At 44.6% G+C, this 19609-nt stretch overlaps 1 protein-coding gene across 4 annotated transcripts in view; it reads right to left on the bottom strand.

The window, feature by feature from the left end:
* Positions 1-19609, bottom strand: part of ELF5 (E74 like ETS transcription factor 5) — a 77260-nt gene that overhangs the window by 36150 nt on the left and 21501 nt on the right. For 3 of the 4 annotated variants that reach the window (XM_027837897.1, XM_027837899.1, XM_027837900.1), the window contains one exon: positions 4118-4242. In XM_027837897.1, coding sequence (XP_027693698.1) covers positions 4118-4242 — 125 coding nt within the window. Of the gene's footprint in view, positions 1-4117; positions 4243-19254; positions 19498-19609 lie in introns of all 4 variants that reach the window. The other variant, XM_027837898.1, reaches the window with a different exon arrangement.

Genomic DNA, 19609 nt, shown 5'->3' with positions numbered 1-19609 from the left:
GTCTAGAGGAGGGTGACTAAGATGGTAGAGGAGGCCACTAGGTGGCGTAGTGGAGAGAGTGCTGGACCTGGAGTCAGGAAGACCTGAGTTTAAATCCTGTTTTAGGCACTCTCTAGTTGTGTGACCCTGTGCAAGTGACTTATCTGCTTCTGCCTCAATTTCTGCACCTGCAAAATGGGGATACTAGCACTTACCTCCCAAGGTTGTTGTCAGGGCCACATGAGATCGTGTTTATAAAACTCTGTATAAATACTAGCTGTCGTTATTATTAGAAACTGTGCCATCCCGTCAAACGAGCAATTGGAGGAACTGAGGGTGTTTAACCTCAGCAGCAAAGGCTTTGAAGGGGCAGGCGAGCTGTCTTCAAGGCTATGAAGAGCTGCCTTGTAGAAGAAGGGTTAGATTTATTCTGTCTGGTCCTGGGGGGTAGAATTAGGAGCAACAGGTAGGATTTGCTAAACAGCAGGTTTAGGCTTAATGTCAGGAAAACCTTGTTAATAAAGAGATCTGTCTGGTACTGGAATGGGCTGTCTAGAGAGGTTCTATCTCCCTGGAGGTCTTCAAGCAGGGGCTGGATAGATGGATGGTCTATTATCAAATCCGTTAAAGAGGAGTCCTGCCCCAGTGTGGTTTGGCCATGTGGACACTGAGCTCCCTTTGGACCCCCAAACTGCTGTGGAATCATGGCAGGGGGGACGTGTGGTTAGCCCGGATTCTGTCACCCTTGGAGTGGCAGGGATGGAGGTGCTAGGATAGCCCAGGAAAAGATGTTGTCATGGGCTGAACAAGAGATTGGAATCAGGTTCAATGGGCACCTCCAACGAGCTTGAGTTTTGGGATATGGATGTGAACCTGCCTCTGAATTCCAACCTGCTCATGAGCATTTACAGATATGCTCTCTTACCCGACCTCAGCCATTCATAGTGCTCTTGCTGCCTTCCATCCATGGCTAATGCCTACCTTGCCACCGCACTCAGAAAACAGATCTCACTGCTGTATTTCCCTCCTCCCCTCTCTCCTCCCCCTGCCAATCTATGCATAAACACAAGTGAGGTTGTGACTCTGAATAGCCCATCCAAATTTAAGATTCTGCCATTCCATGAACCCTCACGTTTTACAGATGGCATATAGCAGCTTCAGGCAGATCTTCATTTTCTTCCCTCTGGAACTGACTCTACTTTCTGAACTGCATTGTTGAAAGGATAGCCCCTTCCTATATCATCTCCCTTAGTGATCTCCTCGGTTCCTAAGGGCTCAATTACATCTCTCTGTAGATGATATAATCAGCCTTCCTCTCTTCAGTGAGCTAGAGCCTTTTGGACATCTTGACCTGGGTGTACTAGAGGAATCTCAAAATCATCACATATAAAACTGAATTCATTTCCCACCCCACCCCGCAACCCATTCCTTTTCTGAACTTCTCCATTTCTGTTATGGGAACCACCCTCCTTCCAGTCCCCCAGGATGTGACTCCTAATCCATTGCCACCTCTGGAAGTTTCTCCCTTCACATCACCTCTACTGCTTGTCTCCTCTCCGCTTACACAGTGCCACTCCAGAGTAGACCCTCATCTCTCACAACTGGACTGCTGCTAATTAGCCTGATTGTCTGGCCATTGTTCTTTCTCATACACCTTCCACTCGGCTGAATTCCAGAGGTTCCCTACCGCCTCCAGGATTTAGCTTCAGGTCTGTTTGGCATCTAGAGCACTTTACAGTCCAACCCCTTCCTACATTTCCAGGCATTCTATATTACATCATTCACTCTACAATCCATCTACTCTGGCTACTTACCGTTCTTCCCATCATTTTCACCCAGGCTTGTCTATGTCTGGAATGCTCTCCCTCCTCAGCCTAGCCTCTTAGTTTCTCTGGCTTCCTTCAAGATTCAGTTCAAATCCCACCTTCAGGAGGCCCCCTCCAGGTCTCCCAGCTCCTAACACCTCTGCTTCTTAGATTATCTTCTATCTATGCTCTGTATATCTTGTGTAATCCTAGTTACTCACCGGCCTCCCTGATTAGAACGTGAGCTCCTTGAGGGTGGAGACCACGTTTTTGCCTTTCTTTGTATCCCTAGCACTTAGCATGGTGGTTGGCATATAGTAAGTGCTTAATAAATACTTGCTGATTAATTGATTCAGCCTAACACCCTTTCCCGGAATTTTAAGGCAAGGTGACACGATGAAATTTTTCAGCTGTCCTTATGTAAAGACCACCCAGAATAATAACCCATGAAGTTTATTTGAAGAGGCAACGTGATACAGTGAAAAGAGCCTTGGGAGCCAGAGGTCCTGGGTTCAAATCTCAGCTTCCCTCCTTACTTTTTGTATGATCTTGGATAAGTCATGTTGCCTTTCATAGACCTCAGTTTCTTCAGCTATAAAATGAGGAGGTTGGACTATGTAGTCTCAGAGGCTTCTTCTACCATTAAACCTCTGATTTTGCATGTAGATCTGGCTTTGGATATTTAGAAAAGGCCACTTACCGGAAAGTGCTTGGGTCCCTTGTATGTAATAGATGCTAAAGGGCTTCTTGTCCATGAGAATATGGTTCTTCTGCTGATGCCCCAAATGCTTATCTGGCTCTACTGAGTCCGTGTTAGCAGAGCACAGGGAGCTAACTGGCTCTCAATCGTTATCTTGCCCTGATGGGTCTATGTGGACAGGGGTGTAGGGGGTTATGGTTCTGACAGTCCTAGGACCAGCTTAGTTCTTGCATCATCACCCGCTGCAGCCACCAAAAGCCCTGTCAGCTTGGTAAGGCAAATTAAAATCATGTGTACTCACCCAGGACTTTAAAAAAATACAACATTCTGAAGGCTTAGTCCTGGAAAGCTGGTGAGAGTTCTTATGCTTACATCACAGTGCCATAAAACAAGTGGCATGCTCTAACCCTTTTAGCCACGAGGTGGCGCCATAGATAGAACACTGGGCCTGCAGTAAGGAAGACCTGAGTTCAAATCCTGCTCCATATACTTACTAGCTATGTGATCCTAAGCAAGTCCTTTAACCTCTGTCTGCCTCAGTTTCCTCAACTGGGGGCAATAACTGTTGTGAGGATCAAATGAGATAATATTTGTGAAAATACTCAGTACAGTGCCTGATACATAGTAGGCATTTAATAAATGCTTGTTCCCTTCCTCCCCTCATTTCTCAGCAAGCCAACAGTACTAAGTACTATAACTTGAGCAGCATAGGGGTACAGTGGAAAGTGTGTTGGATTTGGAGAGAGAGGGCCTGAGTTTAATCTCTAGTAAATCCTTTAACCTCTTTGGACTTATCTTTCCTTAATTTGTAAAATGGTGGGATTGGATAAAATTATCATTTTTATTATATTGGCCCGGCCTACCCATGAACAATTAATATCTCTCCAATTATTTAAATCTGATTTTATTTGTATAAAAAGGGTTTTTTGAAAATAATTTTGTTTATATAGTTCCTGGGTTTGTTTTGACGGGTGTACTTCCAGGCATTTTTAGGAGATCTTGAGAGTGAAAAATAGGGACCACAATCATTTTGCAACATCTTGAAGGTCCAACTATATAGAAATTTCCCAGCCACCTAGTAGTGGCAAGTAAAGAGTAATAAAAATAAATAAATAGCAAAGCATGCAAGGGTATGGAAAAGCAGATGGCCTCCTCCATCGCTAGAACTACTTGCTGGTAAGAGATGCAACAGTCTTATTTAAAAGGACTTCTTCACAGTGGATAGAGCTCTGGCCTTGGAGTCAGGAGGACCCGAGTTCAAATATGGCCTCAAACACATGACACTTACTAGCTGTGTGACTCTGGGCGAGTCACTTAACCCCAATTGCCCCGCAAAAAAAAAAAAAAATTAAATAAATAAATGAAAAGACTTCTTTCACGAAATAAAAGTATTTTGTCTCTTCCCAAAAAAATGGTGGGATTGGACTAGATGGCCTTTATGATCTCTCCTAATTCATCATCTATGATCCTCTGATTTCCCCTGGTTCTTTGCCCTAATCACGCGGAGACACTCCTTCCTCTTGGTTGGAGGACAGAAGCCTCCCAGTGACATTGATCAGCCAAGAAAGTAATTGAGGTTAATTTCAAGCCCACAAAACCCTAGGTTTGACACGGATTCCCCGCCTTAGCATACCTGTTTGATGTTCAAAGCCAGGGTAGTACTCTTCAGTCCCAAACAAGTCTGTCCACGACATTAGGGGGTCACAGAAAGATGTGTTGGGTAGGAAGGTGCTGTGGGTTACTGAGTCCAACATCACTCTGGAAGAGGAAAACGTGCGTATGAGCTGGGCAGCACCATGACCAGGGAAGTGAGCCATCTGGAACCTGCTCGTTGCACATAATCCCACTGAGAAGATAATCCTTGACATTTTACCTTGCGCCTTCTTGTGCTGTTACGCTCTTTAAAATTTTGGAGTTCTGACCTGCGATTTCATCAGCATAGAAACTCCTATTAATGGAAAGTCTCCATCAAAGCAGATTGGAAACTCCCTTGGAATTTGCCGCTTTAGAGAGCTGCTCAGGGGCACTGAGAGGTGACGAGGCTTGCCCAGGATCACGCAGCCAGTGTTTGTCAGAGGCAGGACTTGAACCCAGATCTTCTGGATTTCAAGGCTAACCCTCTCCTGATATATCACAAGGCTTCTGTTAGTCCTCATAATATCTCTCCCCGAATCTACCATTCCCTCCCTTCTGTGCCACCCAACCCCCAATTGAGGCATTTAAAAATGCTCAGATCTTGGGTAAGCTCAGACTGAGGCAGAGGGATGATTTTTGGTCCAAGACTATTGAGTCAAGAGTTAGCAGGAGACTGGCCCTCAGACCCTTTAAATTCCAATCTGATGCTCTAGTCTTTCAACCAACCAACCAACCAATCAATCAATCAACAAGTATTTATTTATCTGACTACCATGGGCCAGGCATTGCAAATACAAAGACAAAAATGTAGCAATCCTTACCCTCGAGAAGCTTACATTCTAATATAACAACCAACATACATCATGTGAATAATTTGTGTAGAGCTGTGTGGGGGATACAGAGATGAATAACACACAGTCCTGTCCTCAAGAATCTTATATTCTAATACCTAAATAACTCTAATACAAAATGGAAGGGCCCAAGAGAGGCAGAAAGAAAGAAAGAATTACATCAGGACTGAAGAAGGAAACATTTCCAGCTGGAGGATGAAAGAAGGCTCCTAGGAAGAGGAAGCTTTTTAAGCTGGACCTTGAAGGGTAGATAGGATTTCAACAGGGGAAAATGAGGAGCAGGACACTCAACAGCAAACATTAGGTGCCTACTGTGTGCAAAGGAATATACCAAAGGCAGGGGATGCAAGTTTGTGTACAACACAGACCTTATTCTCAAGACACTCACAATCTAATAGAGAGGCAGTATGGAACGGCAGATGGGACCCTGATCTTAAGAGTCGGGAGGACATGGGTTCAAATCCTGTTTCAAACATCTGTGACCCTGGGCCTCAGTTTCCTCATCTGTAAAATGGGAAGGGGTTGGACTCTGCCTCTAAGGTCTTTTCCAGCCCAGAATTTGTGATCCTAAGACACATGCACAAATAAGAGAACTGGATAAGCCAGAAGGGGAGATCCATGAAGGTGCTATAAGAAATGTGAGCAGAAGGGCAGCTAGGTGGCGCAGTGGATAGAGGACGGGCCCTGGAGTCAGGAGGACCTGAGTTCAAATCTGACCTCAGACACGTCACACTCACAAAGCTGTGTGACTCTGGGCAAGTCACTTAACCCCAAATTGCCTCACCAAAAAAAAAAAAAAAGCTTTCAGCTTCAGGGGGCGTCCAGGAAGACTTCATGGAGGAGACAATATTGGGTCTAGGAGGGAGGGAGAGGATTTAAGAGAGATGGCATGGGATTCCCTTCCACAAGCAGGGAATGTATCCCACAGATGGGAAAGGGGAAGGGAAATATGGGATATGGAAAGGAGGAAGGAACAAAGGTCCAGAGATGGGAGAAGGTGAGACAACCAAGGGATACAGAAAGGAGGCAGGAGCCCATTCACAGAGCCAGCAAAACCCTGAATGTACACAAGAGACGGGGAGTTCTCCAGTTTTGTTGGAATAGAGAGAGGCAGAGGGAGAGTGGAGCCGGATTGCAGAGGGCCTTGGACGCCTGGCACAGGCTGGTAAAAAGGAACCATGCCTCTACGAAAGACTTCTTCTGCTACCTTGCTACATGTAGTCTGAAAGTGGCCTTGCGTGTTCTTTACTTTTTTCTCTTAAAATAAATAATCAAACAAAAAATGAAAATAATAAAAAACAAATAAATGAAAACAAAAATAAAAAATAAGTTTTATCGATTCCTTTTATTTTCTATTATTGTCATTTCTGGAAATATTCATCTTTTCCTCTTGACCCCTTGCAACAGAGAAAAACAGTTCAACTAAAACATTCAATACGAGTGACTTCACCTGACGCTCTGCGGGACGCTCTGCCCTCCTTGCCAAGGGGAACCAGATAGACTTTGTTTCATCATATTTTCTCTGGAGCCATTAGCGGTTTTTCAATTCCTCAGAGTTCAATTTCCTCCTAGTGATTTTTTTTTTCTCATTTACATTATTGTAGTTATTGTGCGTGCCTCCCCTCACCCCTTTTGTAAATCTTCCCGTATTTCTCTGAATTCCTACTTTATGTATCTATTTTTTTCTAACCAGACCCGTGATTTTATTGGTGTAGGGAGCTCTGCCCGAGAAACTCCCTCCCCCAGGACAACCGGGCACCTGTTCTACAAGTCAGAGCCTTAGAGACTTGCCTGAAAGCACTGAGAGATTAAGTCATTTACCCAGTATTATACAACCTCTAGGTGGTGCGATGGATAGAACACCAGCCCTAGAGTCAGGAAGACCTGAGTTCAAATCCAGCTTCAGACACTTACTAGCTGTGTGAGCCTGTTTGCTGTTTGCTTCAGTTCCTCATTGGTTAAATGAGCCGGAGAAGGAAATGACAAACCACTCCAGTATCTTTGGCTAAGAAAACCCCAAAATGGCGTCACAAAGAGTCATTGACACCTCTTTGCCTCAGCTTCCTCATCTGTAAAAAGGAGCTGGAGAAGGAAATGGCAAATCACTCCAGTATCTTTGCCAAGAAAACCCAAAATGGAGTCATGAAGAGTCAGACATCGCCCAACAACTACAAAATATAGCCTCTAAGGTCTGATCCAGTATGTGTCAGAGAAGAGACCTGAATTCAGGTCTTCCTGACTCAGAGGTCAACTTTCTTCACTACACCAGGACTACCTCTTGCATTTCTTACTATATGATATGACTCCATCACATTTATGTCCCATAGTAATTCTGTCATTCCCTAATGAGTAGACCTTGGGTTTTCAAAGTTAAGGCAGGTTAATAAGCATTTATTAAGTGCTTGTTGTGTGCTAGGCATTGAGTTCTGATAGGTCCTGCCAAGCTGGAAAAGTCTTGAATATGGGCTCTATCTAATGGATCTTAACCCAAGGACAAGCCTGGCTATGTTTGGAGAATGTCATTAGCTGGTTGACTACAGGAGGATGGATATTTCAACCATATCAATTCTCCAATTCAATACTTTCCTCAATCCTTCCCCTCCCCAGTATCTTCCTTCTAAGATTACCTTTGACATATTTTTTCTACTTTTTTTTTTTTTGCAACACGGCTAATGTGGAAATATGTTTTGCATGACTTCATAGCTATAATGGGTTTCGTATTTCTTACCTTCTCAGTGGGTGGGGGAGGAAGTAGAAGGAGGGGGATAATTTGGGACTGAAAAATATAAGAACAAGATCACCTCCCATTCACGCTTCATTTTTCTTGTACATCTACGGTTATTTGCACTGTTGACTCCTTGACACAAATCTAAGTTCTTTGAGTGAAAGGGACAGTGTTTTTGACTTTCTTTGTATCCCTGCTGCACAGCAGTGTTTGACTCTTAGTAAATACCTCATAAACACTTGTTGACTGACCATCTACCAAGACTTAGAAGGATTTTGATCTGGATTGGTGAAACGGGTCCCTATGGGGAAGGATCAGAGCTTCTTGAAGTTTTGACAGATAAGGAGCCACTAACTTAAAGTTATGAATACCTCCGTAAATGCTCACCTACACAGTCTCATTCACATATACCACCCTCACCACCTTCCATCCATGGCCGATACCTACCCTGCCCCACGTATTCAGAAAATAGACATAACTCAGTAGCCCTAGAGATGCACAACTTCATGACTATCAAAGAGAAAAGGGATAAAAAATTAGGCATATACTTCTCTCAGACCTGATTTCTATTTAATAATGGTAACTACAATTTATATAGTGCTTTGAGGTTTACAAAACACTTTACAGATATTAACTCATTTTATCTTTGCAACAAGCATGAGAGGTAGAAGCTATTATTATCCCCATTTTATACATGAAGAAATTGAGGCAGACAGAAGTTCAGCATGTTACCCAGGGTCACACAGTTAGTAAATATCCGAGGCTGGATTTGAACTCAGGTCTTCCTGATTCAAGGTCCAGGGCTGTCGTCACTATACCTGCCTGTTTCTTTTAGGCCTGGACTTGGGGGTCATGTGCTTATCCATGCGATATAGTTTGTAGACATACCATGACCTTCCCTATCACCAAGCCATATTGATCAATTGGTTCAATGAACTCAATATGTCTTTTCTTTTTTGATGGCCTAGACCTGTGATTTCATCTGTCTCTTGGTATGAATTCTTCTACTGATAAAGATGGGCAACTCATCTGTGAGTCAGAGCCTTAAAGAACTAATTACATGGAGGCATGGAGAGTTTAAGCAATCTGCCTGTGGTCACATAGCTAGGCTGTGTCTGAGGTGGGGCTTGAGCCCAGTTCTTACCTAATCCAAGGCCAGCCCTCTAGGGTGGAAATAATCTGACTCTGGGGTGGACGGGTGTTCAGGGAACTCTAGTATCTCTGGTGTGAGGATTGCTGCTCACATGAAGACCAAACCCTTTCTGCAGCCCAGTATTCCAACCAGATACAAACAAAATCTTGTGGGCAAACCTACCCTTAGGAGCAATGAAAGGGTTAAACGCACCCAGAACGTTATCGTGGTCATGAATCTCTCTCTGCAGATCATTGCAAAGAGGAGAATGGACCGGCTAGGGTTGGCCTGAGACTTTCCCGTGGGATTTTTGGCTTTCTACACATGGCTGGTGGCTGAGGTGGGGGAAAGTGCCTGGGGGCCTGAAGCGAGGTCCCCCTCCACTAGACTGTAGAAAAACATATCTAAAGAGCTCTAGGGAAAACATGCTTTTCTTCTCTCTGGGCTGTTAGGTCCAAGGTCTGGTGGGACTGAAGAGGTAGAGAATTAGAAAAGAGACACTACCACAAAGGCAGAAATGTAGGATGAGCGAGTAGTAAGATGCCTCTTATTGGGGAATCAGTGGGTCTTAGATTTGGAGCTCCCGGGGCCACAGAGGTCATGCATTCTAATCCTCTCATTTTACATGACTGGCTCATTTCAGTGGACAGGTTCAGCGGTGAGAGGCACCACTGGAGTCAGTGCCCGGCCCACAGCGCTGTACGTGGTCCTCATTATAGAGGGACTTTGCGTTCCAGGTAGGGGTTGGATTAGATGACCTTGGAAAATCTCTTCCGGCTCTGTGCATTTGTCTCTGTGATTCTAGAGCATAGCAGGACTCTTAGATCAAATTCACTTAGTGTGAGTCGCTAGTAATAATAATGAGCACCTACTATGTGCTATTGTTGTTTCTTGTTCAGTCATTTCAATCACGTCCAATTCTTTGTGACCCATTTAGGGTTTTCTTGGCCAAGATACTGGAGTGGTTTGGCTTTTCCTTCTCTAGCTCATTTTACAGATGGGGAAACTGAGGCAAACAGGGTTAAGTGACTTGCCCAGAGTCACACAGCTAGCAAGTGTCTGAGGCCGGATTTGAACTCATGAAAGATCAGTCTTCCTGACCCCAAGCCTGGTACCTGGCACCTGGCTGCCCCACTATGTGCTAAATATTCTACAAATATAATCTTATTCGACCCTCAAAACAACCCTGGGAGGTAGATATGTTCTTATCCTAATTTCATTTTACAGTTGAGAAAGCTGAGGCAGACAGAGGTGAAGTGACTTATTCAGGGTCACACAGCTAATAAGTATTTGAGGATGGATTTGAGCTCAGGTCTTCCTGACTCCCAAGTCCAGCATTCTTTCCACTGTACCATGTTGCTCTCACATTCATTTGATCAGCAATTTTTCTCTATGGGGTATACAATATTGCAGCTACTAAGAATTCTGGCTTTTTAATTTTTCTGAATTTTAAGACCTATCCTTGAAAAGCTTTTTTTGGGGTGGTTGAGATTTGAGATTCTATTGGTGTGGGAACTTGTCTTCTAATTTAGAGGACTGAATAATTGTCTAGGGGTAGTGTCAAGTCAACAAACGTTTATTAAATGCCACCAAGTGTCAGGCACAGTGGTAAGTGCTGGGGATACAAAAAAAGTCAAAATCAATCTGTTCTCCAGGAACTCACAGAAGAGACAATGTGCTAAGCTTAGCAAACAGTTAAGTACAAAGGAGATATACAGGATGAAATGGGGATCATCTCAGGCAGGGTAACTAACTTTAAGGAAGATGCGGCTTCTTGCAAAAGGTGGGATGTTAGCTGGGACTTGAAGGGAACCATGGAGTCAAGGAGGGGAGATAACTGGGAGGACAGCCAGCAAAAGTGCATGAAGTCAGGAGATGGAGGATCTCATGGGAGAAACAGGGAGAAAACCACAGAGTACAAGGCATAAGGAGACCAGAAAGGGGCCAGGTTGTGAAGGGTTTTAAAAGAAATCCTGAGGATTTTATATTTGATCCCAGAGATAATGGGGAGCCCCTGGACTTTCTGAGTAGGAGAGGGGGTGATGTAGTCAGACCTGAGCTGCAGGAACGTCACCTCAGTGGCTGGATGAAGGGTGGATTGGAGTGGGGAGAGACTTGAGGCAGGCAGGCCTAGCAGCAGCTGATGCCATAGTCCAGGTGTGCCATGATGAGGGAGGTGATTGTCATAGCATCGGAGGACAGATGTGGGAGAATTTGAAAGATGTTCAAAGGCGAAATAGGCAGGCCTTGGAAAAAGCTTGGATATGTGGGGTGAGAGACAGTGAGGTGACCAGGATGACTCCTAGGTTGTGAGCCCAAGGGGCTGGGAAGATGGTGGTGCCCTCAACAGTAATGGGGAGGTTCCAAAGAACGGAGAGTTTGGGGGAGAGATGAGTTCTGTTTTGGTATGTTGAATTTAAGATGTCTACTTCCAATTAGGGAGCTGGAAATTCAAAACTGGAGGTCAGGAAAGAGGTGAGGGCTGGATGGATAGATCTAAGAATACTTAATTTATTATTAATATTTATATAATCAGAATTATTTAAATATTTTTAATTAATTATTTAATTAAATTTAGATTTAATTAATAGAGATAATCATTGGAATGACTCTCTGAGAACCTCAAATCTTAGTTCCCTGTACTGACTATAGTTTTTCTATTCAGAAGCCAGTGTGATTTAGTGGGGAAGGCACTGGACCAGGCATCAGGGGAACCTGAATTCAAATTCTACTTCTACCACTAATCATGTGACTTTGGGCAAGACAGTTAACTCTGACTCTTATGGGACATTCTGTATATTCTTAGTTATTCATCTTCTGTTTGCATGTTGTCTCTTCCATTAGAATGTGAGCTCTTTGAGGGCGGGCTGGGGGATGTGTTTGCTTTGCTTTGTATCCTTATCCTTTGGCATGGTGCCTGGCACATAGGAAGTACATAATAAATGTTGTTGATGATGATAATGATTCTGTCTTATCTGAGAGACTGTAAGCTCCCTGAAGGAACAATTTTTTTTTTGGTTCTTTGTATTCTACCTCCCTACCCTCCATCTTCTGAACTAAGCCTGGCACACAGTAGGCACTTAATAATTGATTAAATATTGCTTATTATATTATTATTATAATATATTGATTATTATTAACTGATTGCCGAGATGACTTCTGAGGTCTCTTCCAAAGATCCTGTGATCTTTGGGTAAGTCACTTTCCTTTTTTAGACCTTAAAAATAATCTCTTTAAATCCCGTCATAATATCAGTAAGGAAGCTAAGGCTCCTTTGAGTGCTAATAGACTCCATATTCCTCCCTCCTCCTGCTCACCCCCTCCCTCACAAATACTTCTTCTCCCTTTGTTGACAACTCAGCCAAGTGAGCATGAATAATCCTGTTAAGAGCCAGAGCTCTAATTAAAACAAAATAAAATCTCAGCCAAGGAAGGGAGATGGGATGCCCTTCTGACCCTTCCTTCCTGTGTCAGTTAATCCATAGTACGGCTGAACCCAGTAGCTGTTAGACACCAATTCCATATTCCCTTAGTGGTGGTAGTGGTGTGTATGTGTGTGTGTGTGTGTGCATGTATAAGTGTGTGTTATGGTCAGGGGCTTTCTCCATCTCCAGTTCAGTGCAGCCAGGCCCCACTGAGAACAGTCAGAAACACAAATAATTGAACCCATATTCTTCTCCTCTCAGGCAATATCAATTGATCTAAAAGATATTATGGGGTTAGCTATAGGGGCTCCATCTATAGGCATCCTACGCCTGTAGGGAAGTCTTTAAAACCATAGAATTATAGGATGTTAGAGTAGGAAGGGACCTCAGAAGCAATCCAGTCCAGCCTGTAACCCTCAATCAATCAACAAGTGTTTATTAAAGCCTCAACTATGTGCCAGGCATTATGCTAAGCATGAGGGATACAAAAAAAGGGGGGGGAGGGCAAAAAATAGTTCTTTGTCTCAAGGAGCTCACGGGCAAGTGGGAGATACAATGTGCAAACAATCATATACAAACAAGCTGTATTCAGGGAAAATTGGATATAATCAATAGAGGAAAGGCTTTCATATTAAGGCAGATGAGGAAAAGCCACGTGTAGAAGATAGGACTTTAGCTGAGGCTTGAAGGAATCCAGAGAAGGCAGGAGGAGGAGATGAGGTGGGAGAGAGTTCCAGGCATGAGGGAGAACCATTAAAAATGCCTGAAGATGGGAGACAGAGTGCGGAAGGAACAGCAAGGAAGCTGTGGATGCGGAGGAGAGTAAGTGTGTAAGAAGACCTGGGAAGGTAAAGGGGTGTGGAATCAGGTGAGAAAGAGCTCTCAAAGCCAAAAGCCATCCCAACAAGTGGCCATCCAGTCTCCGCTTGAAGAGCTCCAATGGAGGAGAACTCACTGGCAACCCATTCCACTGCTGAAGACTCTAAATTCTTAAACAATGCTTCCTGAAGTCAAGTCTAACAACTCTCCTTCACGACTTCCACCTAGTTCTGCCCTCTGGGGCCAAGCGGAACTTGGCTGGTCCCTCTCCTCCATGGATGGGCTTTCAAATACTAGCAGATGGCTGTCATGTTTCCCCCTGAGTTTTCTCTTCAAGTTAAACAGCCCCAGGTCTGCCAGCTGGTGCCCAAATAGTATAAATAGAAAAGACCTTCACCATCTTCAGTGCTTTCCTCCGATGTTCTCCAATGTCGTCCCCAAAGTGGGAGGCCAGAAATAAATGGAAAAGTAAAATTCCGGCTACCAAGCAAGAAAAAGCCAGGAATGATCAATGTGGGGGGTGGATCTCCTAGTGTCCCTGGGAGCTAGAATGAGCTCTAGAGGTCATGGGATTGCAGGCTCATAGATTGAGAGTTGGAAGGGACTTTGGAAGTCATCTGATCTAGACCCAGCATTTTGTAGAATTGGAAACTGAGGTTTGGAAAAGTTAATTATCTTGCCCAAGGTCACATGGGTTGTACATGGCAGAGCCAGGATCTGAATCCAGGTCCCCTGTTCAAATTTGACTTTCTTCCCACCATGCCTCCCAGTTAGAGAAGGGAGGCATACTTCCTATCATAGCCATATTAACTAAGGAGCCAAGTTTTTTCCCGTCTAGCAGCAGAGCCCGGGTGTGGATACCTGGTCAGACCCAGAAGGTTCCATCATGGGTCTCCAGTGTCCTCCAGGGCTCTTTCTGGAGTGTTCTCAGGGCAGGCTTGCTTGCTTGCCAGATGCCCTGGAGAAGGTCCAATCAGGTTGGAAAAGCTTCTTTTAGAACATGGACCAGCCCCATTGACTTCTCCCTCATGTAAGTCTGAGGCTGCAATGGTCTTGGCAGGTGAGAAATCTTGGGGGACAGCCCCCAAGGAAGGGAAGCAAGCAAACCAGTGAGCCTCTGCTGGAGAAGGAATATTTCTTCCTAACCCTGCCAGGGCTCATCAACTTTGCCCTGGGCAGGTGCTCAAAAATGCACCTACCTGAGCTTTGGCACACAAGCTGGATCCATCCAGAAGTAGCACTGTCAAAGGGTTCTAGGATGCTAATGATGTGGGAAAGTGTGGTGGAGTGGGGGTCATGGTGGCATGGTGTAGGGACTTCAGAAAGACCTGGGTTTGAATCCCCCCTCAGGCAGTTACTAACTGTGTGACCCTGGGCAAGTCACTTAACCTTCCTCTGTCTCAGTTTCCTGATCTGTAATTTGGAGATAATAATAGCACCCAGTTCACAGGGTCATTTTTAAAGTATGTAAACAATTCCTGAATTATTTTAGATGAACAAAAACTGGACAAGTATAAGTTGAAGGGGATTTAGTATTTAATTTGGTTAAACATTTTATTTATTTTTCTTTTAATGAACAAATTTCTATTTTCTTTCTCTCTTATTTTCACTTCCCCATTGGAGGAGGAAAAAAAAAGGAAAACAGTCAATCAAAACTAATTCCCTCATTGGCCATGTCCAAAACACACACACACACACACACACACACACACACACACACACATCTCCGTCTTTACAAGGTCCTTGTGAGGATTGAATGAGATAATTTATGTGAAAGATTTTTACAAACATTTAAAAGCTATAGAAAATTGGGGCAGCTAGGTGGCACAGTGGATAGAGCACTGGCCTTGGAGTCAGGAGGACCTCAGTTCAAACCTGACCTCAGACCAGATACTTGATACTTATTAGCTGCATGACCCTGGGCAAGTCACTTAACCACAATTGCCCGGCCAAAAAAAAACCAAAAACAAAACAAAAGAAATGTTAGCTATTCCCAGGTATCAGTGGCAGAGCATGCTAGAATCTATGGTGGCAAGAAAAAAAATGGGCTTGCTTTCTCACGGGAATATTAGCCATCCCAAGTCCTGGGCCTGCCCTCAGTGCTTTTGCTCAGGCTGATGCCTCCTCCAGGAGTGCCTTCCCTCTGTCTCATCACATACGAAATCCCTTCCTCCAGACATAGAATGTGAGGGATCTTAGAGGGTATCTAGTTCAATCCCCTCATTTTACAGGTGAGGAAACTGAGATCTCGGCAGGTGCAGCAGTTTGCCCAAGGTCACGCAGGTAGGAATGAATGGACAGAGCTGGGATTTGAATGACACCTCCCCTTCCCCTCTTTCTGGTAGAAGAGCCAGTGGCCCAAAGGGATGCCACCTCCTCCATGAACCTTCCCTGATTTCTCTTGTTAGTGTCACAGAATCTCACGGAACCTCAGACACCACCTCGTCTAACTCAGACCTGACTGAAAATCCCTCTGTAGCAAACCTGGCTGCTCGCCTGGCTTTGGTGTGAGGACCCACGAGGAAGAGCCTCCACCAGCTTCCGAGACGGCTCGTCCGCTTGGGGACGGCTCTGTCAGCCAGGGGTCCCTGATGCCGGCCCTAAGTGATTGTCTTGGCCACGTCTTCCCATTGCTCCTGGCTCTGTCCTCTGGGGCAAGAGTGACCCGTGGAACTCCTACAGTCCTTTGCTTTGTGTCTCTCTATGCACCTGTCGGTAATATTGGGTATGAGAGTTAAGATTATGCCATCTCTTTACTACTAGACAGTGAGCTCTGGGAGGGTGAAGACTATGTCCCCAGCACCAGTTTGCATTAAACAGGATTTTAGGAGTTAGAAGGAACTTTAGAAGCCAGCTAGCCCGCCCCCCCATTTTACAGATGGGGAAACTGAGGCCCAGGAAGGTGAATGACTTGCCCAAGCTCACACCATGTTGTTTCCATTCTCAATGTCAGATTGGATTCTATTGCCCTAGTCTCCTGACCCCAACGGCTGTTTTTCCCTCTCCAAGAAACCAGACAAGGAAGGTGTCCTAAATGAATCCCTCACCACTCTTTTTTTAAAAGAATGATTGTGGGTTCAATTTAATAGGCATGTAGCAAGTGCCTACTTTGAAGACTCTATCCTAGGCACGGGGGAGGGGTGTAAAGACAAAAGCTAATCCTTATCTCAAGGAGATTTTGTTCTAGCAGGGCAGTGTTCCTGGACCTGGGGCTCACAGGTTCCCAAAGAGGGCCATGATAGAGCACCGGCCCTGAAGTCGGGAGGACCGGAGTTCAAATCCGGCATCAGACCAAACACTTGACACGTACTAGCTGTGTGACCCTGGGCAAGTCACTTAACCCCAGTTGCCTAAAAAAAGAGGTCCATGGATGGATTTCAGGAGGTCAGATGTGAACTTGAATTAGAAAAAAAAAAGTAGATTATTCTATTCACTAACTTTTGTTTTCCTTTTTAATCCCCTTTATTTTACTTAATGCATTTAACAATATGCTTCCGAGGAGTCTGTAGGCTTCACCAGCCTTCCCAAGAGGTTTGTGACACAGAATAGGCAAAGGATCCCCAACCTAGGAGATACAACCGGTACAAAGAAAAGTTATTGGAGAAGTGGGGAAACCACTGATAAGTCAGGGCATCTGGGAAGGCTTTCTCAAATTATGTCTGCTTACGTTAGAAACGAAAACAGTGAGAGCTTTGAAATAGAACCCCATTTTCTTACTTATTCACCCAAGAGTCTGGCTTTAGCTGGCTTTCAGGGTAAGCGGTGAGTGCCTTCTCCATCGTGAATACAGCTGTGACCAAGAAACGTGAGGTTTCAGCTGAATGTGGGCATTAGGTCTAGCGTGTACATCAGCCAACAAAGGACCAGGCTACAGGGCCAAGTTTCGAACATGGCGTCTTGTTCTGGCAAATTCCAAGAAATAATGGCAACAGCATACTCTTTGGCCCAGCAATCCCGCTGCTGGGCATATATGCCAAGAAGGTCAAAGGCAGAAACAAAGGCTCCATATAGATATAAAAAAATATTCATAGCAGCACCCTTTGTGGTCGGGAAAAACACATCTGAAAACAAAGCTAGTGCCCATCAATTGAAGAGGAACACTGGATTAACTGTGGCATGGGACTCTAACGAAATATTATTGCACCACGAGAAACGAGGACAAGAAGGAATTCAGAGAAACATGGGAAGACTTGAATAAAGCAATAAGATTGAAGATAATAATACCAGGAGCACAATACAAACAATGTCTTCAATAGCGTAAATGAAAGTCAGCTGAACATAGATTAACTGTAACAAACAGTCTTATGTACAGAGAGCAGACGATGAATACCACAGTTCCATCTTCTCAGTCGAGAGGTGGGGGACTATGGATGCAGAATGGGATGTGCACTGCCAGGTGATTTTTGCATAACTTTTTTTTTTCTACATAGGAAGATTCAGTATGGTAGTACAGGGGGATGTGCCTCTGGTATAAAAAATAAATAAACAAAATGCATCATAAATTTTAAAAATTTAAAGTTAAGTTAAAGTTATTCATAATAAAAGTAAAATTAATTCAATTTACTTATAATTTAATAATTAAATTAATAATGTTAATTTAATTACATTTATTGATCATTTAATAATTAAAATGAAAAATAATGGTCTCAGCTTCATCTGTAATACGAAGGGGCTAGATTTAGTGATCTTTAAAATCAGTGAGGTACAGTAGAAAGAATACTGGCTCTAGAGTCAGAAGTCCTGGGTTCATATTCTATCTCTGATGATTTCTACCTGTATGACTTTAGGTAAGCCACTTACGGTGCCTGGGCATCATTTTCCTCGTCTGTAAAATGAGGGGGTTGGATCAAATGGCTTTTTAAGGTTCCTTCGAACTCCACACCTTTCGTCATAGTGTCATAGAGTCATTGATTCAGTGCAGGAAGGGTCATCAGAGATCACCCAGCAAAGGGGTCTTAACCTTTCATGTATCATGTACTCTTTTGGCCATCTGGTGAGGCCTATAGACACTTTATAAGAATAAAGCTTTTAAATGCATAAGAGAAAACACATAGTATTATAAAGGAAACCAATTATATTAAAATAAAGAGGTGATTTATTTTTCCTCTCCAAGTTCATAGACACCTTCCCTGCATCCCCAAATCTATCCGCAGATCCCTTGGGAGTCCACTGCTGAAGGAAATGAGGTTCAGAGGTTTGCCCAAGGACATGCAGGCCATAAGAATCAGAGCCGGGATTCAAACCCAAATCATTTAACCCCAGCTGCAGCGCTCTGTCCTCCCAACTTTGAATATTCAACGATTACTTGTTTGGATCCTGCAGAGACTTGCAGAGAAGCATGCACTACCCTCGAGTACCAGCAGAGGGCCAACTAACAGGGGTTTTGAAACTGCAATCCTTGGAGTTCGTGGAAAAACCCAAGGCTGTCTCTATGTGGGAAAGTTTTCCTCTGAGGTGGGTTGAGGAGGCAGTGGAACTCTTTAAAAATCTATATTTTTTGATGGACTGGATCTTTTAAAACAAATCCACGGAAACCAAAATGCATCTTTTTTTTTTTTTTTTTTTTTGAGACGTGGGACGTGTGAAGGATGGTAGAAGAAACTTAGAGGTCATTTCGTCCACCCCCTCTTTTTACAGAGGAGGAAACTGAGGCCCAGAGAGGGGTGGTGGCTCGCCCGACGTCACGCAGGTGGTAAATAGCAGAGCAGGTATTCAAATCCAGATCCTCTTACTCCAGCTCCAGGGTATTTCCCCTGTGCCGTGCTAGCTCTTTTGAGGACAATAAATGGGGCGGTGGGCTGTGCGGTGGAGTATCCCACTCTGTTAAGGGGACATTTTGCTCTTTGGTCCAATAACCAAGGTTTATGGAAACCATATTCTATGTCTGAAAAAGGAAAGAAGAGCTTGGAAAGGAATCGAATTCAGCTTTGGGAGGGATCCCCAAGCTCTCCCCTTGTTTCAATCAGGTGATCCCGGATGCTTTGGGACCCACCACCCTTCTGGGGAGCTGGCCTCCCTGGAGGACTGATTGGCTCAGAGGTCAAGGCCTTCCCCCAGAGACTGCCTCTCCAGGGGGCAAACCAGAAGGAGCGGCGACAGATGGAAGGAGCTGGCCCGACGAAGCCTCCCGCCCCACCCGGACCCCCACTGAAAATCCAGAGCACGAAAGAAAATGGTGCTTACGTGAGGAGAGAGGCTACCAATGCTGCCGCTGCCGGGCTGAGTTAGGTCCCAAGGGAGGGCTCGCGGGGAAGCAGCTCCTAGCAGTGAAGGCCAGCGAGGCTGAAGGCACCTGCAGCTTTGTGATATAAGTAACACCTACAGACAGGTCCGTTTGGTTTTTCAGGTTTCAGCGCACAGCCCCTTTGATGACGGTGATATACAGTCTGACCAGTGTGACACGGAGGGGGAGTCGCCGGGGCTCACCTGCAGAAGGTTTACCTTTATCCTGTTTGTGTGCGGCTGCCTGGCTGCCCAGGCGGGGAGGAGACAGGAGCCCCCCGGACCCTCACTCACAGGCCTCCTGGCCGCCCAGGCC

This window comes from Vombatus ursinus, unplaced genomic scaffold (assembly GCF_900497805.2).
Source record: "Vombatus ursinus unplaced genomic scaffold, bare-nosed wombat genome assembly UNPS02014822.1, whole genome shotgun sequence".
In the NCBI taxonomy this organism is placed as follows: domain Eukaryota; kingdom Metazoa; phylum Chordata; class Mammalia; order Diprotodontia; family Vombatidae; genus Vombatus; species Vombatus ursinus.
This window is presented reverse-complemented; position numbering and strand designations above follow the sequence as displayed.